Source organism: Mya arenaria, chromosome 9 (genome assembly GCF_026914265.1).
Source record: "Mya arenaria isolate MELC-2E11 chromosome 9, ASM2691426v1".
Lineage (NCBI taxonomy): Eukaryota > Metazoa > Mollusca > Bivalvia > Myida > Myidae > Mya > Mya arenaria.
This window is the reverse complement of record NC_069130.1, coordinates 15,180,385-15,205,365: the sequence shown is the minus strand read 5'-3', so window position 1 is coordinate 15,205,365 and position 24,981 is coordinate 15,180,385. Positions and strand designations below refer to the sequence as shown.

The 24,981-nt window shown below is 38.2% G+C and overlaps 1 protein-coding gene across 4 annotated transcripts in view; it reads right to left on the bottom strand.

The window, feature by feature from the left end:
* The window catches only part of LOC128246707 (ATP-dependent translocase ABCB1-like), a 51,517-nt gene extending 26,867 nt beyond the window's left edge, over positions 1-24,650 (bottom strand). The window contains exons 1-4 of one of the 4 annotated variants that reach the window (XM_052965058.1): positions 7,359-7,498; positions 6,642-6,790; positions 1,156-1,222; positions 337-463 (exon numbers count right to left, since the gene is read on the bottom strand). In XM_052965058.1, the coding sequence (XP_052821018.1) occupies positions 337-463; positions 1,156-1,222; positions 6,642-6,706 (259 nt within the window). In that variant the 5' untranslated portion in view covers positions 6,707-6,790; positions 7,359-7,498. Of the gene's footprint in view, positions 1-336; positions 464-1,155; positions 1,223-6,641; positions 7,026-7,061; positions 7,171-7,358; positions 7,499-24,167 lie in introns of those variants that run through there. The other 3 variants (XM_052965060.1, XM_052965061.1, XM_052965057.1) reach the window with 3 other exon arrangements.
* Between the last annotated feature and the right edge of the window lie 331 nt (positions 24,651-24,981).

Genomic DNA, 24,981 nt, shown 5'->3' with positions numbered 1-24,981 from the left:
GTAAATCTGTGAGAGTGCAGCTTTTTTAAGACTTTGCTAATGCGTATGTTTGCAATTTATACATGAAAATAATTTAAAGATAAAATCCTAACAAATCTATATTTTTCAGCAAACTTGAATTGTTGATCGCTAATTTTGAACTTCATTATCAAAGATGCGATGTATACTCGAAAATCCTCGGAACGCGATTAAATGCTGTTATTCATTATGCGTAAATGTAAATCGTTGCTGCGATTCATTATGCGTACATGATAACTGTTGCTGTGCTTCATTATGCATAGATGTTAACCGATAATGGAAACATTTTTAATTGTCTTTAACTTATGCCGATCTTACCGGAAATAAAGGTGTCTGTCATGCCTCCGAAGAAAAGGAAAAGCATAGGCCATCCTGCTCCATGAACGATTGATGCGAGACCACCCAGGAGCATAAATGTCACGTCCAGGCAGTCGGCGGTCCGAAACTTAAATGAGAAAGATGTAACCATAGCAACCACCATACACACAGAAAACGCTACCAAGAGCATGGATGTCACGTCCAGGCATTCGGCGGTCCTGAACTTAAAGGAGAAAGATGTAACCATAGCAACCACCATACACACAGAAAACGCTACCAAGAGCATGGATGTCACGTCCAGGCATTCGGCGGTCCTGAACTTAAAGGAGAAAGGTGTAACCATAGCAACCACCATACACACAGAAAACGCTATCAAAAGCATGGATGTCACGTCCAGGCATTCGGCGGTCCGGAACTTGAATGAGAAAGATATAACCATAGCAACCACCATACACACAGACAACGCTACCAAGAGCATGGATGTCACGTCCAGGCATTCGGCGGTCCGGAACTTGAATGAGAAAGATGTAACCATAGCAACCACCATACACACAGACAACGCTACCAAGAGCATGGATCTCTCGTCCAGGCAGTCCGGTGGTCCGGAATGAGAAACATACCACCGTAACCGCCTTCATGCATACGGACAACGCAACCATCATCGCAACTAACAGCACATGAATGTCATGCTAGAAACATTAAACAATGTATGGTTAGTTAGGGCAAACAATTGATTGATGACTTTAGATTATATTTTAAACTTGATTATAATTGTGATATTCATTAGCCAACCCCAAGCACAATGAACACCCGACTTACCAGCTGGCCCATCGTGGCAGGGGGTATGTCTTCATCCTTCTTCTCCCCATCTCCACCCTTGTCAGCTCTGGAAATGAAATTAATTATATTTAGAATACCACCTTCATTTTCAGCGAATGAAATTTCAGATAGACAATTATGAAGTACTAGATGTACGTGAAGTTAGCGGCCTAGTGATAATTTGTGCATAAAAACAATAAACATATCATTGTTTTAGAAGAACAGGCATGTTTAATGCTTTGAAATAGCTGACTGCTTTATCGACGCTTTTGAAAAAAACTGTTGATAATCGCTAATAGCTTCAAAGTGTTAATTTGTGCATAAAAACAGTAAATATGTCATTGTTTTAGAAGAAAATGCATGTATACATGCTTTGAAATAGGAAACCATTTTAGGCCGCTAGGCCGCCAGGCCGCTAACTTCACGCCGCTAGGCCGTTAGGCCGCTGAAGTGCTCGATCGACTTTTTTGGGGGGAAAATGAAAAACGCTTCAGAGTGATAATTTGTGCATAAAAACAGTAAATACATCATTGTTTTAGAAGAACAGGCATGTTTAATGCTTTGAAATAGCTGACTGCTTTATCGACGCTTTTGAAAAAAAACTGTTGACAATCGCTAATAGCTTCAAAGTGTTAATGTATGCATAAAAAACAGTTAATATGTCATTGTTTTAGAAGAAAATGCATATATACATGGTTTGAAATAGGAAACCATTTTAGGCCGCTATGCCGCTAGGCCGCCAAGCCGCTAACTTCACGCCGCTAGGCCGCTAGACCGCTGAAGTGCTCGATCGACTTTTTTTGGGGAAAAAATGAAAATCGCCTCAGAGTGATAATTTGTGCATAAAAACAGTAAATACATCATTGTTTTAGAAGAACAGGCATGTTTAATGCTTTGAAATAGCTGACTGCTTTATCGACGCTTTTGAAAAAAACTGTTGATAATCGCTAATAGCTTCAATGTGTTAATTTGTGCATAAAAACAGTTAATATGTCATTGTTTTAGAAGAAAATGCATGTATACATGCTTTGAAATAGGAAACCATTTTAGGCCGCTAGGCCGCCAGGCCGCTAACTTCACGCCGCTAGGCCGTTAGGCCGCTGAAGTGCTCGTTCGACTTTTTGGGGGGAAAAATGAAAAACGCTTCAGAGTGATAATTTGTGCATAAAAACAGTAAATACATCATTGTTTTAGAAGAACAGGCATGTTTAATGCTTTGAAATAGCTGACTGCTTTATCGACGCTTTTGAAAAAAAACTGTTGATAATCGCTAATAGCTTCAAAGTGTTAATGTATGCATAAAAAACAGTTAATATGTCATTGTTTTAGAAGAAAATGCATATATACATGGTTTGAAATAGGAAACCATTTTAGGCCGCTAGGCCGCTAGGCCGCCAGGCCGCTAACTTCACGCCGCTAGGCCGCTAGACCGCTGAAGTGCTCGATCGAATTTTTTGGGGGAAAAAATGAAAATCGCTTCAGAGTGATAATTTGTGCATAAAAACAGTAAATACATCATTGTTTTAGAAGAACAGGCATGTTTAATGCTTTGAAATAGCTGACTGCTTTATCGACGCTTTTGAAAAAAACTGTTGATAATCGCTAATAGCTTCAATGTGTTAATTTGTGCATAAAAACAGTTAATATGTCATTGTTTTAGAAGAAAATGCATGTATACATGCTTTGAAATAGGAAACCATTTTAGGCCGCTAGGCCGCCAGGCCGCTAACTTCACGCCGCTAGGCCGTTAGGCCGCTGAAGTGCTCGTTCGACTTTTTGGGGGGAAAAATGAAAAACGCTTCAGAGTGATAATTTGTGCATAAAAACAGTAAATACATCATTGTTTTAGAAGAACAGGCATGTTTAATGCTTTGAAATAGCTGACTGGTTTTTCGACGCTTTTGAAAAAAAACTGTTGATAATCGCTAATAGCTTCAAAGTGTTAATGTATGCATAAAAACAGTTAATATGTCATTGTTTTAGAAGAAAATGCATATATACATGGTTTGAAATAGGAAACCATTTTAGGCCGCTAGGCCGCTAGGCCGCCAGGCCGCTAACTTCACGCCGCTAGGCCGCTAGACCGCTGAAGTGCTCGATCGACTTTTTGGGGGGAAAAAATGAAAATCGCTTCAGAGTGATAATTTGTGCATAAAAACAGTAAATACATCATTGTTTTAGAAGAACAGGCATGTTTAATGCTTTGAAATAGCTGACTGCTTTATCGACGTTTTTGGAAAAAAACTGTTGATAATCGCTTCAATGTGTTTATTTGTGCATAAAAACAGTTAAAATGTCATTGTTTTAAAAGAAAATGTATGTATACATGCTTTGAAATAGGATTCAATTTAGGCCGCTATGCCGCTAGGCCGCTAGGCCGCTAATTTCACGCCGCTATGCCGCTAGGTCGATGAAGTGCTTGATCGACTTTTTTGAAAAAAAAGTTGAAAAACGCTTCAGAGTGATAATTTGTGCATAAAACAGTTAATTTAAAATTGTTTCAGAATAAAAGGCAAAGAAAAATATTCTGAATATATAACAATTTAAGGCCGCTATGTAACTATATGAATAAAAAACCTTGATTTATCATTGTTTTAAAATAAACGCATTAACAATTGCTTGGAAATAGAAAAAAATAATTAGGCCGCTAGGCCGCTAACTTCACGCCGCTAGGCCGCTAGGCCGCCAGGCCACTAACTTCACGCCGCTAGGCCGCTAGGCCGCTAGGCCGCCAGGCCGCTAACTTTATGCCGCTAGGCCGCTAGGCTGCTAACTTCACGTACATAAGTACTAGGCTTAATCATAAAGAATTTCAACTTTTGCGGATGTTTTAAATTCCGCCAACTACCACTCCGATACACTTTCCTTGCATATGATTTTGAGTTGACAATGTGTCATGCAATGAGGTAATATTATATGACAGTAACATTACCTGAAGTAATAGTTTAATGCTTAAGAAGGGCTCGTTCGCTGAGCTCACACCGCCGAATCTTATGTTACTTCATGTTATCTAACTAAGGTCATATTCTTCACCACACTATGATTTTAGTGGGGCGGTACTTACAAGGGAAACCTTTTGTCTTGCACCCCTCCCACAGAACCAAAATTTATTAGGGGGGTGGGGGTTGTATAACAATTTCTAGTTCGAATACGTGGATTTGGGGTATTTTTTATGACTTTTCTCTCCCCGTATTTGGATAAATTTCGACGATTTTAAGGGGCGCCCTGGCGACCCCCCCCCCCTCCACCCCTCCACTACGAAAATCGTCCAAGTGGATCCGCTAGTGCTAAGAGTATTGCGTGCGTTTCTTCAAAATTGCCTTGTATATATTTATATTAAGAGTTTACCTCTATAGGAAGTTCTATATTGAGATAAGAAGAAGTTTAGATACACAGCTCTCGCTATTAGTTCCTATTAATAATGCATATCTAGACGACAAATCCATGTTTTCATATCTTTAACGCGCTCAATATTAACCCCAATTATACAACTTTAGATTTAAAAACACTCAATCGAGTTTAGTCACAATGAGATAAAGAATGAATGAATCAATACGCGTTATCTCACCAAGCCACTGGGTCAAACTAATAGTGCACGCGGTGTCATGGATGTATGTGGATCTTTAAAAATGAACACTCATGAGTCTATTTTTAGCGATTACATGAAACACAAACAAAAGTATGAGTAGGTTTAGTCATGATGCGCACTCCAATTGTTTGGTTTGAAATAAAACACATATCAGCATTTCTTGCTTTCCGAGTTTCTGCCGGGTTTAAAGGTCTACCCGGGCCCGTTCACTGAGTTATTGAGAGCCCATCCTATCCGCTTCCGGTATAACCGAACTATTTTAATGCCTATATGCGGTAAACTGCACACAAGCTAGGGAGGGGGGGTGCTTATTTACCCTCGCTATCGGGTTATACCCATTCGGCGAGCACACACACAACCTAGTGGAGCAAGGTTAAATATGTATAACGTACCGTTTAAGTACTTCAATTGGAAAACCTCGGCCATTTTCGACCGAAACTAAATGGAATGTATATCCGGATAAGTTGTTCGTAAAATTAATGAAAATGTTAGTAATAAATTGTTGTGCTTAAACGTGTAACTTGTATAACTAAGTTCAAATTAATTGCGAGTAAAGTGTATTATTGCATATATAATTAAGATTCCTAAGAGTAAAATGCTAAGACTGCTCAATTGAAATTTCATTTAATTAATCATACCAAGCGATCTATTTGAAGTGTAATTAAATGTAAAAGATTCTGAGACTGAAACCGTCCATTCACACCCGAGGTTGTTTTCAATGGAAAATAGCCCAGGTGGAGCACCTCAGTGCTTGTGAGAGAAAGGTTACGTGACATCTAAAACGTATCAAACGTCTAAACTATAACCGAGAAGAACGGATGAAAATAGATTGTTTGTATCATGTTAGGCTCTTTGCGCATCACGTGTGTTAAAATTGGCCTATATGTCAATAAATCATTTCCATGGGTAGCATAGAATCAACTTTTAAACTATTTGTATGCCTAATAACCGTAGTTGGTTTATATTGTCAGTGTTTGCGCTGATGTCTCCGCAAATTGAAACACTGACAGAACGAGTTCTCTTTGAACCGTTAAGAAAGCTTCCGATTAAAACAACCGCCAAAGTTCCATTTAGTAATTGACTAGTTTTATTTAGTGGAGTATTTAGCAGTTTTCGCTTGCGCGCTGCTCAGTATAGAGATATTCCGCGCCAAACACTAAGATGCGTCCAGCCTCTGAATCAATGGTTTAGCAGAACAAAACTTAGCTTTAACTTTTACTATGTATTGTTTTATAACTTTGATTTAACATTAAGACTTTAAAGACTACACATGCAAGTAACTTTTAAATAGCATTGTATGTATATTGCCTAGCAAGTTGACTTGACTTCATTATTTTATTATTTTATATAAGATATTCGCTTCCGTCGCTATTGGTTACTACTGAATAAAAACGCCATATTTCAAAGGTTAAAAAACCAAGGGCAAGCTAGCATTAAAGTCGTCTTAGTCGTGTCTTAGTCATCAGCTATTGATCACATCCACAGAACAACTACTGACTGTCTGTAGACAATTTCAGGAGAAATTCCATGAGAAACGTTGAGGATCAATGCGGTCAAAATCAAGCACGCTGCAGTTGATATTTTTTAAAGGCCTGGTATGCTATAAATGTGTCCGCTTATCTTAAGTCTCGTATCTTCGTGTTCAATATATGACCAGATTTGTAGTTCAACAAGATAACTTGATAAAATGAAACAAAATCACTGAATAATGATATCAATGAAACTTATGTCTGATATACAATTATCATAGTAAAAATATTATACTTATATTTAAGATATTAACACTTAGACTGCTGTAAGAACAAATGAAAATTATAATGATATTTAAAGGAAGTTTAACCATTGTTATAACAAGGAAATATAAATAAAACAACAATGTAAAATAAGGCGAACTTACTCCGCAGTTTTCGTCTCAACTCCGCCATTTTTACCGGATAAAGTCACTTTTGTATCCTTGGACATTATTGCTTCTTATAATTCCGTATCACATTTACTTTTACCTTACTACAAGTTATATCAAGTTCTGATAATGTATATACACTGAAACTTTAGATACGTTTTGTTATGATAATCTTTGGTTAAAATGCGTTTTAACAATTATTTCTCTCGATCCACAACGATGTTAGAGAAAGGCTGTGTACGATAATATCTCAATAACAGAGTTCAGAATAAGAATCATGTGACTGTTGATTTTCAGGGAAATGTATTTTTGGCACTATCATGCGCCTTATTAAAGGGATTTTTTTCTATTATATCACGCGCTTGTATATACGTATTTTACGGATATACATGTATTACATTAACTAGTAATAATTACCAATGTGATGTTAATTGGTTCTAAAAACAAATAAATGTATCTCTAAGTACTACTGCATTTATCATAAAAAAAGCTGGAATTAATAGACAATAGAAAGCGTTTGCTGTCGTGGAGTGCGCTTGAAGAGCATATGATTTCAAGTTTCCTGTAGAGGCTCATATATAGTGTCCTGACTCAGACACGATGACATTCGGAACTCCTCTGTCATTTTCCACCGAAAACAATTGTTGATTGAAAATAGCCGAGGAGTTCTGAATGACACTATGATTCATACGAATGATGAAACATTGTACAAACTGTTATCATGGCCTACTAAAACTCAATTAAGTCCATGGCACGGTCATCGCCGGATTTAACGCGGTTCACTTTTAAGCACAATATACCAATCCCACTATGATATCTATAATTATGTTTTGTGAGCAATTTACTGGTAGGAAAGTAATTGAAATATAAAACATCCGCTTGATATTCCTTTCAGAAAAAAATATGTCAATATGCGCTCGTGTGCATGAGGAAATCGTTAGTAGGAAAATAATTTGAAAACGAAACACCCATGCTATTTGATTTAAAGCCCTTTGGAATGTAAACAGCCCAGATACGCTGCTTATCAGTGCAGGTATGGGAAGGGGGGGGGGGGGGGTGAACGGTCATTGATTCCTTTTATGGTGATATCTGAGTCTATTTAAGGTCATTATGTAACAAAAGGGTGGTGAAATTTGGCTTGATACGCGGTACCCTATTTGATAATTATAACCTGACGAGCCCCAGCCCTACCCCCCCCCCCCCACTCACCGAGCCTTAAGTTATTTTCAACCATAGACTTATTATTACCTAGCAAACCCTAAAACCGATCCTATTTTCGACCATTGAGCTAGTATTACCTGGTGAACCCCCTACCTACCCCCCCCCACTCCAAGCCGATCCTATTTTCGACCATTGAGCTATTATTACCTGGCGAACCTCTTACCTACCTCCCCCCCCCTCACCCCAAACCGATCCTATTTTCGACCATTAAGCTATTATTACCTGGCGAACCCCCTACCTACCTCCCCACCCAAAACCGATCCTATTTTCGACCATAGATCTATCATTACCTGGCGAACCCCTTACCTACCCCCCCCCCTCCCCAAACCGATCATATTTTCGACCATAGAGCTATTATTACCTGGCGAACCCCTTACCTACCCCCCCACCCAACCAACCGATCCCTTTTCGACCATAGAGCTATTATTTCCAGGCGAACCCTTTCCCTACCCATCCCCATCCAACCGATCCTTTTTCGACCATAGAGCTATTATTTCCAGGCGAACCCTTTCCCTACCCATCCCCATCCAACCGATCCTTTTTCGACCATAGAGCTATTATTTCCTGGCGAACCCCTTCCCTACCTAACCCCCCCCCACCCCAACCGATCCTTTTTCGACAATAGAGCTTTTATTTCCTGGCGAACCCCTCCCCTACACCCCATCCAACCGATCCTTTTTCGACCATAAAGCTATTATTTCATGGCGAACCCCTTTCCTACCCTACCAAACCAATCATATTTTCGACCATAGAGCTATTATTTCATGGCGAACCTCCCCCCCCCCCCCCCCCAAATCGATCCTATTTTTGACCATGGAGTTATTATTACCTGGCGAACCCCTCCACTAGCCCTTCATCCAACCGATTCTAATTCGACCATAGAGCTATTATTTCCTGGCGAACCCCTTCCTTCCCCCCACCCAACCAACCGATCCTTTTTCGACCATAGAACTATTATTTCCTAGCGAACCCCTTCCCTACTCCCCTACCCCCAACCCCACCCAACCGATACTTTTTCGACAATAGAGCTTTTATTTCCAGGCGAACCCCTTCCCTACCCCCCTTCCAACCAATCCTTTTTCAACCATAGAGCTATTATTTACTGGCGAACCCCTTCCCTACCCACCCCCACCCAATAAACCGATCCTTTTTCGACAATAGAGCTATTATTTTCTGGCGAACCCCTTCCCTACCTTACCCCCCCCCCCCCTCCCCAACCGATCCTTTTTCGACAATAGAGCTTTTATTTCCAGGCGAACCCCTTCCCTACCCCCTTCCAACCAATCCTTTTTCAACCATAGAGCTATTATTTACTGGCGAACCCCTTCCCTACCCACCCCCACCCAATAAACCGATCCTTTTTCCACCATAGAGCTATTATTTTCTGGCGAACCCCTTCCCTACCTAACCCCCCCCCCCCTCCCCAACCGATCCTTTTTCGACCATAGAGCTATTATTTCATGGCGAACCCCTTCCCTATACCCCCACCCAACCGATCCTTTTTCGACAATAGAGCTTTTATTTCCTGGCGAACCCCTTCCCTACCTCCCCCACCCAACCAACCGATCCTTTTTCGACCATGGAGCTATTATTTCCTGGCGAACTCTTCCCCTACCCTCCCCCCCACCCCAAACCGATCCTATTTTCGACCTTAGGGCTATTATTGCCAGGCGAACCCCTTCCCTACCCACCCCCACCCAACCGATCCTTTTTCGACCATAGAGCTATAATTTCCTGGCGAATCCCTTTCCTACCCTACCAAAACAATCATATTTTCGACTATAGAGCTCTTATTACCTGCCGAACCCCCTTCCCCCCCCCCCCCCAAATTGATCCCATTCTTGCCTATGGAGTTATTATTACCTGGGGAAGCCCTCCACTAGCCCTTCACCCAACCGATCCTATTTTCGACCATAGAGCTATTATTACCTGGCGAAACCCTCCCCTAGCTCCCAACCCAACCGATCCTATTTTCGACCATAGAGCTGTTATAACTTGGCAAACCCTTACCCATTAACCGATCCTATTTTCGACCATAGAGCTGTTATTACCAGGCAAACCCTTACCCATTAACCGATCCTATTTTCGACCATAGAGCTGTTATTACCTGGCAAACCCTTACCCATTAACCGATCCTATTTTCGACCATAGGGCTATTATTACCTAGTGATGAAACGATTATCGAGTACAATCGATAGATCGTCGCTGAAAATGCAATGTCGGTTACTACGTATTTTGTTATGCGGTAAAAGTAGAGTAAATGTTAATTTTTATTTCGGGTAAATTCTCGCTGAGTTCGTTTTAACAAGGGGGGTCACTCTTTTACACAAATTCGGTGAATGTAAACACTTTTGCCTAAAAACTTACAAACTCTCCCAAAATTACAAATTGTCTAACGTGAAAATAACAGGGATCCCGACTCGATGCATTCTGTTTTTGAAACGTTTTATGGTATCGTTTGTTATTAACAAATATACTTTTGTTGTGAAAGTTTTATGAAATTAATATATTTTAATGAAATCTTTAATATAATAGGTTACAAGCTGGTTAACAAATATCTAATATGCTTTAACATGGATAAAATGCTAAGATATTTTACTTGATGCAGTGTGCATCACTTTGCAATTGATATGCACTTTTTAAGTCTGTATTTTGCAGTTATGTTTTTTTTTGTCAAGTTATTTAAGACAGAAGAAGTTGAATATACAGAATGTATTCCTAAATGATATTATGACTTTCGATTATTGTCCGATAGTAAATCGAGTGTCCGATTCGATTCGATTATCGATAGCAAATGGAGTCCGATTTTCAAACACTATTATTACCTGGCGAAACAAGACCCAGCATGCCCAGCAAGTTTTCTGAATCACAACCAATAAAGCATTAAAGGGACTAGACACGTGAACATACAATTTCAAGGGGAAAACATACATAAAATTGACATCAATGCGTACAACGCATTGAATTTTACTTACTGAAGCATCGCATCGCTTACGACACATGCATCTTTCGCAGTTTTTGCGTATTTTTCCAACTAGAAATCTACTAGGGCTGTCTGCCACGTAAATCCTGCTTAGTCTAAACAAGAGGGCCATGATGGCCCTAAATTGCTCACCTGAGTAAAAGAGTTGAACCTTTTTTTATCAATATAGCTTGTTTCTTAAAGAATATTGAACAAGAGCTGTCACAGAATGTGACGAATGCCCCCTAATGTGTCATTGACCTATGAACAAGTACATAAAAAGTTGATCTTGCCTTTACGTGTCAAATTGTTATGGCAAGTTATTATAAATTGCCTCTGAAATACCACCCATACTTGACAGCCTACACTCTTATGTCCTCATATTCAGCATTCCATTGTGAATAAACACTTAGAGGTAATTCACCTTAGAGGTAGGGATATGGGTCTTGCACACGACATGTCGTCTTGGTATGTCGAAAATATGTGGCTTGTCATTTTAAAATATGTCCATACAAGAGAAAGTTACAGCCCGGTTACGACAGCCTAACCTCCATGTACTTATATGCAGCATACCATTGTGAATAAACACTAAGTGTGACCTTCAACTTAGAGGTAAGGACACAGATCTTGCACGTGACCTGTCGTCTTGGTATGTTAAACACATGTGACAAGTCATTTTAAAATCTGTCCATACAAGAGAAAGTTATAGCCCGGACACGACAACCTATACTCTTTGTCCTTATATTTGCAGCATTCCATTGTGAATAACACTTAGTGTGACCTTGACCTTAGAGGTAGGGAGACGGGTCTTGCACACAACACGTCATCTTGATATGTCAAACACATGTGTCAAGTCATTTTAAATTATGTCCATATACGAGAAAGAAACAACCCGGACACGACAACCTATACTCTATGTCCTTATATGCAGCATTCCATTGTTAATAAACACCTAAGTGTGACCTTGACCTTAAAAGGAGGGACACAGGACCTGCATGCGACATGTCACCATGGTGTGTCAAACACACATGGCAAGTTATTTTAAAATATGTCCATACAAGAGAAAGTTACAGCCCGGACATGACAACTTATACTCTATGTTCTTATATGCAGCATTCCATTGTGAATAAACACTAAGCGTGACCTTGACCTTAGAGGTAAGGAAACAGGTCTTGCATACGTTACGTCGTCCTGGTATGTCAAACACATGTGGCAAGTTATATTAATATCTGTCCATACAAGAGAAAGTTAGAGTGTGGACACGAGTTATTGAGCCAGACAAGGATGGACGGACGGACGGACTGATGGACGGACTGACGGATGGACAGACAATGTGATTTTAATATGCCCACCTTCAGGGGAATGAAAACATACTGGTCAAACATGTTGCCTGAATAATCACTGACATGACTTGTCACGGTTGCCTTGCACACTGACAGGACTTGTCAGTTTCCTGCACACTGACAGGACTTGGTGATTGGCTGCACACTGACAGGATTTTGTTCAGTAGCCAGCACACTGACAGGTCTTGATGATTGACTGCTCACTGACAGAATTTGATTCTCACCTGCACATTGACAGGACTTTGTTCAGTTGCCTGCGCACCACACTGACAGGACTTGATAATTCACTGCACAGTGACAGCACTTGGTACAGATACCTGCACACTGACAGGACTTTTTCAGTTGCCTGCACACTGACAGGACTTTGTTCAATTCCCTACACAGTGACAGGGCTTTGTTCAATTGTCTGCACACGGACAAATCTATGTTAAATTGCTTGCACATTGAAAGAACTTTTAGTATAGATACACAACTGCCTTAAGCTCTAAAAGTCAAACTTTAGATCACATTCAACACCTTCAATTAATACTACCACAATTGCCCATCTAGGACAACATCAAATTCCTTCTAATGTTAATAAAAAAAACTTCTTTATAAACATTATAAGTGAATAACACTATTCACACAGAACATAAGATTGTAGCATCTGCATGAACAATAATCTACATGAAGTTCAATGGGAAAGTCTGATTATATAATTTATCATTAAAGTTGCACTCTCACAGATTGAACGTTCTGACAACTTTTTTTATTTTTTGTCTTGGAACGAGCCAATTTTTGCAAAAATGCATGGAAACCAGTTATATAAAACTGCTGACAAAAAAGTAGATCGATATCTATATAAATGTTCTATGCATTTTTCGTAAACCGATAGTAACGGTTTAAGCCATTATGATATAACATTAATTTTCGAATGGAAATATATAAATCTGCGATCTGATCTTTTGTCAGCAATCTTTTATCATCGGTTTAAGATATTTACGCAAAAATTTTATCTTTCCAAGACAAAAAATAAAAAAGTTGTCAAAACGGTATATCTGTGAGAGTGCAGCTTTAAGTAAAAATGAAATATCTTCTAAAGAACAAGAGCAGTCGCAGACAGCTATATCCCCCACCTCATGGGGGCATTTTTTGTAACGAAAGCCAATCAATGGTAAGAGTAGTTTCTCAGGAACATAAGAAATGCGTAAAATTAAGAAAGGGCAATAACTCTTCCTAAAAGAATCCCTTCATAAAAGCCCGTAGACAATTTTAAATGTAAAATAAACAACGGGCAATAACTCTTTCAAAAAATTTTGGTAAATATCCATCAATTATTCACAAGAATAATCGTTTTTTACTCTATTTTTAGCAAAAAGGGGCCAAACAAAATTATGTGAACAAATTTAAGAGAGGTCCATGCAAGGACACTTCAAATCAAATTTGCTGAAGATCTATCAAGGGGTTCATGCGAAGAAAATGTTAAGTTTTTTTTACTAATTTTAGCTCTGGTGGCCATTAAAAGGGGCCAAACAAAATTATTTGAAAAGACCTGACAGAGGCCCATGCTAGGATGCTTCACACTTGAAGATCCATCAAGCAGTTAATAAGATCAAGTTGTTTAAAGGTTTTTCTATTTTTTGCTCTGGTGACCCCTAAAAGGGGCCAAACAGAACCATTTGAACAAAGTTGAGAGAGGACCATGTAAGGATGCTACATATCAAGTGACAAGACAATGTAAAAACAAATGACCCCTGAGCAAGGCCAATTTGACCCCGGGACAATAATTTGAATACCTTTGGTGTAGGTCCACTAGGTAACACTATATACCAAATATGAAAGCTCTAGGTCTTATATTTTGGAGAAGAGGATTTTTAAAGTTTTATTATATAAGACTATATAAAAACAAATAACTTTCAGGGCGGGGCCAATTTTGACCCTGTGGCAATAATTTGAACAACTTTGATAGAGGTCCACAAGATGATGTTGTATACCAAATATCTAGGCTCCTGGCCTTACGGTTCTGGAGAAGAATATTTTTAAAGATTTACTATATAACACTATGTAATAAAACTAGTGACCCCTGGGGCGGGGCCATTTTTGACCCCAGGAGAATAATTTGAACAAATTTTGTAGAGGACCACAACATGATGACACATACCAATTTTCAAGGTTCTAGGCCTTGTGGTTTTTGAGAAGAAGATTTTTAAAGTTTTCCCTATATAAGTCTATGTAAAACAAGTGACCGCCGGGGCGGGGCCATTTTTTGACCCCAGGGGGATAGTTTTAACAATTTTGGTAGAGGACCACTAGATGATGCTATATACCAAATATTAAGGCTCTAGGCCTTGTGGTTTTGGAGAAGAAGATTTTTAAAGTTTTTCCTTTCCGTTGCCATGGCAACCAGAGTTCTGCATGGAATTCAATTCTTTGAACAATTTTTATAGGGGACCACCCAAGGAACATTCCTGTGAAGTTTGGATGAAATTGGCTAAGCGGTTCATGAGGAGATGTCGTTTAAAGTAAAAGTTTACGGACGGACGGACGACGGACGGACGCCGGACAAATTGTGATCACAAAAGCTCACCTTGTCACTATGTCGAAAGTTTACGCACTAAGTAACGCCCCCCTCCCCTCTTAAGTCAAATCCTGGATCCGCCCCTGAGGTCGATTGGGTGATGAAAGTTCCATTGACGACACATGAAGATTTGTAAAAGTGGATGGGGTAAAATACTTTTTTCAATACCTTTTAATCGTTTATAAATGTCACATAAGAATCTTCCTCACAGTCAAACCTGTATTAAGTGCCCCCCCCCCCCTTGGGAACATGTCAAAGTGGCTTGTTTAGACAAGTGGCCACCTAATCCTATATCCAGGTGGGAAATTGCTGCCACTTATAGATGCACTCTTTCTCCCAGATTAGATTTACCAAAATACTAATCTTGCTTTAATATTCCAAAAATGATAAATAAATGTCGAAAACAATGGTTTATATGAAGGAAACCGGGTTAAATTTGAAAGAAATGAGCTTAAAACACAGTATTTCTGCCTTGTGAGGCTATAATCAATCACAGTAAATATTCATTTGTAGCATTCGCCAATCATATCAATGATTTTTTTCCTTTTTTATCAAAACCAATAAATAGAACATATAATGCTTTTTAAAGTAGCAAATAACGTATTTTGCGATTAATTTGGATAATTAATGGCCATGAATAGGCCACTCTAACAGGACTATCAACTTTCCGCCCGACAATGAACCATAAATAGGACTTTCTTATTTGCCCTGATTGTGAACCATAAATAGGACTATCTTACTTCGCCTCATTGTGAACCATAAATAGGACTATCTTACTTCGCCTCATTGTGAACCATAAATAGGACTATCTTACTTGCCCTGATTGTGAACCATAAATAGGACTATCTTACTTCGCCTCATTGTGAACCATAAATAGGACTATCTTACTTGCCCTGATTGTGAACCATAAATAGGACTATCTTACTTGCCCTGATTGTGAACCATAAATAGGACTATCTTACTTCGCCTCATTGTAAACCATAAATAGGACTATCTTACTTCGCCTCATTGTGAACCATATATATGACTATCTTACTTCGCCTCATTGTGAACCATAAATAGGACTATCTTACTTGCCCTGATTGTGAACCATAAATAGGACTATCTTACTTGCCCTGATTGTGAACCATAAATAGGACTATCTTACTTGCCCTGATTGTGAACCATAAATAGGACTATCTTACTTCGCCTCATTGTGAACCATAAATAGGACTATCTTACTTGCCCTGATTGTGAACCATAAATAGGACTATCTTACTTGCCCTGATTGTGAACAATAAATAGGACTATCTTACTTCGCCTCATTGTAAACCATAAATAGGACTATCTTACTTCGCCTCATTGTGAACCATATATATGACTATCTTACTTCGCCTCATTGTGAACCATAAATAGGACTATCTTACTTGCCCTGATTGTGAACCATAAATAGGACTATCTTACTTGCCCTGATTGTGAACCATAAATAGGACTATCTTACTTGCCCTGATTGTGAACCATAAATAGGACTATCTTACTTCGCCTCATTGTGAACCATAAATAGGACTATCTTACTTCGCCTGATTGTGAACCATCAATAGGATTATTTTACTTAGCCTGATTGTAAACCATACATAGGATTATCTTACTTCTCCTGACTGTGAACCATAAATAGGACTATCTTACTTCGCCTGATTGTAAACCATAAATAGGACTATCTTACTTCGCCTGATTGTGAACCATCAATAGGATTATCTTACTTCGCCTCATTGTGAACCATAAATAGGACTATCTTACTTCGCCTGATTGTGAACCATCAATAGGATTATTTTACTTAGCCTGATTGTAAACCATAAATAGGATTATCTTACTTCTCCTGACTGTGAACCATAAATAGGACTATCTTACTTCGCCTGATTGTAAACCATAAATAGGACTATCTTACTTCGCCTGATTGTGAACCATCAATAGGATTATTTTACTTAGCCTGATTGTAAACCATAAATAGGACAATCTTACTTCGCCTGATTGTGAACCATCAATAGGATTATCTTACTTAGCCTGATTGTAAACCATGAATAGGATTATCTTACTTCTTCTGACTGTGAACCATAAATAGGACTATCTTACTTCGCCCGATTGTAAACCATAAATAGGACAATCTTACTTCGCCTGATTGTGAACCATAAATAGGATTATTTTACTTAGCATGATTGTAAACCATAAATAGGATTATCTTACTTGCCCTGATTGTAAACCATAAATAGGATTATCTTACTTCGCATGATTGTGAATCAAAAATAGGACTATCTTACGTCGCCTGACTGTGAACCAAAAAAAAGGACTATCTTACTTCGCCCGATTGTCCTCCATAATAGGACTATCTTACTTCTCACGATTGTAACCCATAAATAGGATTATCTTACTTGCCCTGATTGTAAACCATAAATAGGACTATCTTACTTCGCACGATTGTGAACCATAAATAGGACTATCTTACTTCGCACGATTGTGAACCATAAATAGGACTATCTTACTTCGCACGATTGTGAACCATAAATAGGACTGTCTTACTTCAAACGATTGTGAACCATAAATAGGACTGTCTTACTTCGCACGATTGTGAACCATAAATAGGACTATCTTACTTCGCACGATTGTGAACCATAAATAGGACTATCTTACTTCGCACGATTGTGAACCATAAATAGGACTATCTTACTTCGCACGATTGTGAACCATAAATAGGACTATCTTACTTCGCACGATTGTGAACCATAAATAGGACTATCTTACTTCGCACGATTATGAACCATAAATAGGACTATCTTACTTTGCCCGATTGTAAACTATAGATAGGACTATCTTACTTCGCACGATTGTGAACCATAAATAGGACTATCTTAATTCGCCCGATTGTGAACCATATATAGGACTATCTTACTTCGCCCGACTATGAACCAAACATATATTGACTCTAATACTCCCAACCCAGACTATGAACAATTAATAAATATCTCAATTCGTCTTATTATGAACCATAAATAGATTGACTTTCTTACACGGCCCGATCATGAACCATAGATATATTGACATTCTTACTCAACTCTATTATGAACCATTCATAATTGACTCTCTTACTCAGTCCGATTATGAACCATAAATAGATTGACTCGCTTACTCCGCCCTATCATGAGTCATAAATAGATTGACTCTCTTGCTCCGTCCGATTATGAACCATAAATAGATTGACTCTCGTACTCGACCGATCATGAATCATAAATAGATTGACTCTCTTACTCCGCCCTATTATGAACCATTAATAGATTGACTCTCGTACTCCGCCCTATAATGAACCATAAATAGATTGACTCTCTTACTCCGCCTTATCATGAATCATAAATAGATTGACTCTCTTACTCCGTCCTATCATGAATCATAAATGGATTGACTCTCTTACTCCGCCCTATCATGAATCATAAATAGATTGACTCTCTTACTCCGCCCTATTATGAACCATTAATAGATTGACTCTCGTACTCCGCCCTATAATGAACCATAAATAGATTGACTCTCTTACTCCGCCTTATCATGAATCATAAATAGATTGACTCTCTTACTCCGTCCGATTATGAACCATAAATAGATTGACTCTCTTACTCCGCCCTATCATGAATCATAAATAGATTGACTCTCTTACTCCGCCCTATTATGAACCATTAATAGATTGACTCTCGTACTCCGCCCTATAATGAACCATAAATAGATTGACTCTCTTACTCCGCCTTATCATGAATCATAAATAGATTGACTCTCTTACTCCGTCCTATCATGAATCATAAATGGATTGACTAGTACTCCGCACTATCTTAAACCATAAATAGATTGCCTCTCTTACTCCGCCCTTTCATGAATCATAAATAGATTGACTCTCGTACTCCGCCCTATTATGAACCATAAATAGATTGACCCTCTTACTCCGCCTTATCATGAATCATAAATAGATTGACTCTCTTACTCCGTCCTATGACGAACCATAATTAGATTGACTCTCTTACTCCGCCCTATGACGTATTATAAATGGATTGACTCGTACTACGCCCTATTATGAACCATAAATAGATTGACTCTCTTACTCCGCCTTATCATGAATCATAAATAGATTGACTCTCTTACTCCGTCCTATCATGAATCATAAATAGATTGACTCTCTTACTCCGCCTTATCATGAATCATAAATAGATTGACTCTCTTACTCCGTCCTATCATGAATCATAAATAGATTGACTCTCTTACTCCGTCCTATCATGAATCATAAATAGATTGACTCTCTTACTCCGCCCTATTATGAACCATAAATAGATTGACCCTCTTACTCCGCCCTATTATGAACCATAAATAGATTGACTCTCTTACTCCGCCTTATCATGAATCATAAATAGATTGACTCTCTTACTCCGTCCTATGACGAACCATAATTAGATTGACTCTCTTACTCCGTCCTATCATGAATCATAAATAGATTGACTCTCTTACTCCGCCCTATTATGAACCATAAATAGATTGACTCTCTTACTCCGCCTTATCATGAATCATAAATAGATTGACTCTCTTACTCCGTCCTATGACGAACCATAATTAGATTGACTCTCTTACTCCGCCCTATGACGAATTATAAATGGATTGACTCGTACTACGCCCTATCATGAACCATAAATAGACTGACTTTCGTACTCCGCCCTATCATGAACCATAAATAGATTGACTCTTCTGGGTCACCCTTGTATGAACCTTAAATAGAACTCTATTACTCCGCCCGATAAATAGCTTGACTCTTTCGGGATAACACTGCAGCCAAAGGTTGAAAAATCATCTAAATTTCTTCAAGTAGTTTCAGAGATATTTTTCGACAATTTCTTTTTAAGTAAGTCAGAGGAAAGTCTATGCAACAATTCTCATTTTTTATATTGGTTTCTATTAAGGTCTTACGTATCTCATTGAATTCCTCAGACCTTGGGTAATTTTTGCATAATGATAGTCTATGTACACCATTCAAGTGACATAGACTGTCTTTCGTTTCATTTACAATGGTGAAGTAAAATAAATGTTATCTTTGTTTTTAAGTTTCATTCGAGGCAAAATTGTGCCTTCCGACGTTCCATCATGACGTAATTTATCACGTGGTATACACACGCTGATATGGTGCATATTTCAAATGATACCATAACATGTCGCGCACAACAAAAAAGAAAACTGGCTTAATCAGCCGTCATCTTCACTTTCACTTAATCTACATTTAGATAATACAAACATTTTCTTAGATAATGAGCCCGTATATGTACACAAGCCAGCACGTTATTTATCAGCGTACTTTGTTAGTCATATGCGTCTGAATCACTCATAACTCAGTGTTTTGGGGTGTATACGCTCATTTATACTCATTCTCGGGCATGGCCCATTCGGCGAGAGCTCCGATTGCTAGTCATTGAAGGTTTTTGAAGCATAGTGCACCGACAGAATGTACCCCCTGGTTAGAGCTACCCTGGTTCTATAACGTGCACCAGTATATAGCACTGTCACATGGGACCCCCATTTAACGTCCCTACCGGAAGACGATTTGTATCTTAGGAGTGGTGCGGCGGGGAATCGAGCCTGCGACCTCTAAATTGATGGTCAAATGTGTTACCACTAGACCATGGATCAGCCACATTAGAGTTTTTAAGGTACACTCTACAGATCGACCGTTTTGACATAATTTATGTCTTTGAAAGAGACAGTTTTTGTCTAAATGTCTGAAAATCAGTGACACAAGACTGCTGACAAAAGATAAGATTCTCATATGCACGTTCCTACTTCGAGAATTGATGTTTTATGGCTAAGCGTTACTAACCTTTTAAAGCTGCACTCTCACAGATTGAACGTTTTGACAACTTTTTTTTTATTTTTGTCTTGGAACAAGCCAATTTTTGCGAAAATCCATGGAAACCAGTGATACAAGACTGCTGACAAAAATTAGATCGCAGATTTTTATATTTAAGTTCAACAATTAATGTTTTATGTATTTTTATTTAAACCGTTACTAACGGTTTAAGCCATAAAACATTGATTTTAGAACGGAATTATGAAAATCTGCGATCTGAGCTTTTTTCAGCAGTCTTATATTATTGGTTTGCAGATATTTACGCAAAAATTTGCCCTTTCCAAGACAAAAAATAAAAAATGGTAAATCTGTGATAGTGCAGCTTTAAAAGCGTTATACATGAAACTATATATATATTTTGATTGGTTATGTGTAAGTGTATTTTATATTTCTGTTTTATATTTGTGTAATGTGACGATGAGCTGTTTATGCTTAACTCAAAAATAAACTTTCTGTTTTGTTCTGTTCTGTATGAACCATAGCAAGATTGACTCTCGTACTCCGCCCTATTATGAACCATAAATAGATTGACTCTCGTACTCCGCCCTATTATGAACCATAAACAGATTGACTCGCTTACTCCGCCCTATTATGAACCATAAATAGATTGACTCTCGTACTCCGCCCTATAATGACCCATAAATGGATTGACTCTCGTACTCCGCCCTATTATGAACCATAAATAGATTGGCTCTCGTACTCCACCCTATTATGAACCATAAACAGATTGACTCGCTTACTCCGCCCTATTATGAACCATAAATAGATTGACTCTCGTACTCCGCCCTATAATGACCCATAAATGGATTGACTCTCGTACTCCGCCCTATTATGAACCATAAATGGATTGGCTCTCGTACTCCACCCTATTATGAACCATAAACAGATTGACTCGCTTACTCCGCCCTATTATGAACCATTAGTAGATTGACTCTCTTACTCCGCCCTATTATGAACCATAAGTAGATTGACTCTTGTACTCCGCCCTATTACGAACCATAAATATATTGACTCGCTTACTCCGCCCTATTATGAACCATAAATATATTGACTCGTTTGCGTCACCCCTGTATGAACCTTAAATAGAACTCTATTACTTCGCCCGATAAATAGTTTGACTCTATCGGGATAACACTGCAGCAAAAGGTTGAACATTCTTATAAATTTCTTTTTAAGTAGCTTCAGTGATATTTTTACGATAATTTCATAAGTATGTCAGAGGAAAAACAGTTCACATGTTTATATTGGTTTCTATGAAGGTCTTACGTATCTCATTGAATTCGTCAGACTTTGGGTAATATTTGCATATTGACAGTCTATGTACACCCTTCAAATGACATAGACTGCCTTTCGTTTCATTTAAAATGGTGAAGTAAATTAAAGGTTATCTTTGTTTTTAAGTTTTTATTCGAAGCAAAATGTTGCCTTCCGATGTATCATTACTGACGTAATTTATCACGTAGTACACACACACTGATATGATGCATTTTTCAAATGATACCATAACACAGCCTGAAATGTTGCACGCAAGAAAAAGAAAACTGGCCAAAATCAGCCGTCATCTTCACTTTCACTTAATCTACATTTAGATAATACAAGCATTTTCTTAGATATTGAGCCCGTCCATCAGCACGTTATTAATCAATATTTACACCTCAACTTCCGTTCCTTAAATGAACTGCCTTTCGGCAATTGCGTTCATCAATCGATGAACGCAACATCTTCGGATATGTTCGGATCGTAATTCATTGCATAACAATATACATGAAAGCTATTGATCTTGTTATTGGTTGTATTGTGTCTGCAGGTCCCGTAAAATATAGATCAACATTTTTAAAAGTGTAAGTTTATTATATTTTAAATATATTGGTACCAGTATTGTTTTAATTTTACGTTTTAAAATGATTTCAAGAGGTTGATCCCGCGTTATTGTGACGTCATTTGAAAAAAATGTTTCCGGTTATAGTCGGGTCGTTCTATTTACAGAATGGGTAAGAACGGATTACTGAAAGGTTTTCTTAAATGAAATGAAGTATTTTTATAACAATTCTTGAATGAAATAATGAACTATTGGTGTAAATATAAGTAATGCATTGCGGGGATGATGTCATTATCGGGGATATGAACGCAATTGGGTTGGTCAAAGTACGCGTGGAGTCCTTCGGACTCCACACACATTGACCAACCCAATTGCGTTCATACCCCGATAATGACATCAACCCCGCAATTCATTCCTTAAGTGTACTATGTTAGTTATATGTTTCTTAATAACGTATAACTAAGTGTATTGGGGTGTGTAAGCCATTTATACTCATAATCGGGTAAGGCCACTTCGACGATTGTAAGTCATTTTAGGTTTTTAGAGAATAGCGCACAGAAAGAATGTAACCCTGGTTAGAACTACACTGGTTCTTTAACTGAAATAAAGCGAACATATACCAACTGTAATAACTTTATGTATCAGAGGGGGCTCCAGGAATTGACGTTAGAGGTGAAGTAATTTAGGGGGTGTAACCTTTGTTGGCAGGAGGGTTTGTGCGTGCCACCCCCACCCCTAATAGATCATCTTAACAGTATTTAGTCGGAAATGATGTATTTTTGGCGTACTGTATTACTTTTTCTCCTCTGTTGAAATAAAAAGTTCACTTGGACAATTTAAGGAGGGGGGGGGGGTCCGGGTACGCCCACCCCCACTGGATCTTCTAGTGATACCAATTGTAATAACTTTATGTGCACATGGCCAGGCATCAAAGGTTAACATTAAGGTTTTGGAGCTATAGGAGAGCCAGCTTATATGTGGGATGGATTCCTTAAGCAGACTTTGACCAATTAGAGAGCTATATTTAGGCTGGATTCCTTAAGCAGAATTTGAGCTATCAGATAGCCAGCTAATATGTGGGCTGGATCTGTTAATTACATCATTTAATTTTTACATGAATTCCAAAAAAAATATTCACAGAATCATATATCAAAATAAGGCCCATGTTTAAAACCATCGGCATGTATTGGCGCATAATCGGAATCTATTTCAACTATGGTATTGATTATTGAATAATACCGTCTAAATCTAAATATTTGTCAAACGGTTTTAGCTCAAATCACTCAATATTTCTGTGTGAGGGTCTATAAGCCGTAACCCCCCCCCCCCCACACACACACACACTCTTCTAACCCCCGCCCCTCTACAACCCACCAATAAATATTCTAAATCTTCCAAAAATAACAAGATATTGTTTTAACAACGTTATATGACATTACATGAAATTTTTGACAATTTTCTATTTGTGTTAAAGAATATCTTTACTTTACACGGGGGGTGTACGTAGGGGGGGGGGGGGTGGGGGGGGGGGCTTAGTAGAGGAGTTCAAGACGACGCACCGGACACCTGTGCTATAGATTATCAGCTCTAAGAAATAGAGAATGGTAACCGTTTTAAGGAATGATGTTCACTTTTGATGTTAATTAGTTCATTGTACATCTGTCGTAATATTTAAGATTAAATAGGAGAACTATGGTTAACGTTTAAAATATTATTTCCTACCTAACGGCCCCCTCTTCTCGCGCTAGAAGCGGCTTCCGTTCCTCCTCTGACGCCATAGTTGGTGCTGCTGCTGCTGTTGTTGATGTTGTTGTTGTTTCTGATGTTGCTGTTGCTGTTGTTGATATATACGATAGCTGTTTTCCAGACTACTGTTCATCTAAATGTCACCTTGTCTCAATAACATGTCATCTCTCAAGTTACAGGGATACTAAACTATGATTAATTATTTGTTTTTTCTCACAACACAATGATTATCCGGTACAGCTACAAACCACAATCTATATGCACCGTCTGATATAAGGTTAAGATTTAGCTCAACCTGTGAATCGTATTTTGTACGTTTTATGAGTCAATACTGTTTGTAAAAGCTATATATACGATCCGAAATGAGAGCAGGTCTGAATCATTGAGCTTAAAGCGTTTAAATTACAGAATACTGGTCGTTGATTTTATATCTTTGTAAATCACATACGAAACTTCATTAACAATTTCGTAATATTTTATGATATCTAGTGTTTAACGATAACTAATTATCTATGTCCTCACTTAAATACACCTTATTTACTTAATTCAGTGCATGTATAATATAGGTGCATGTTTATATAAGGTAATGTTAAGGCCAAATCGGAGAAGCATGCGCACAGGCCGTGAAAGAACATGCAAATATCAATTATTTGAACAGAACGAAGTAGTATCATGTTAAATAAAACCCTAAATAAAATATCTTAAAGCTAGCTGATTCATTAAAAGAATACGCGATATACTCAGTTGTTGTTGTTTTACGAATAATCTTAATAGAAACATATTTTTCACT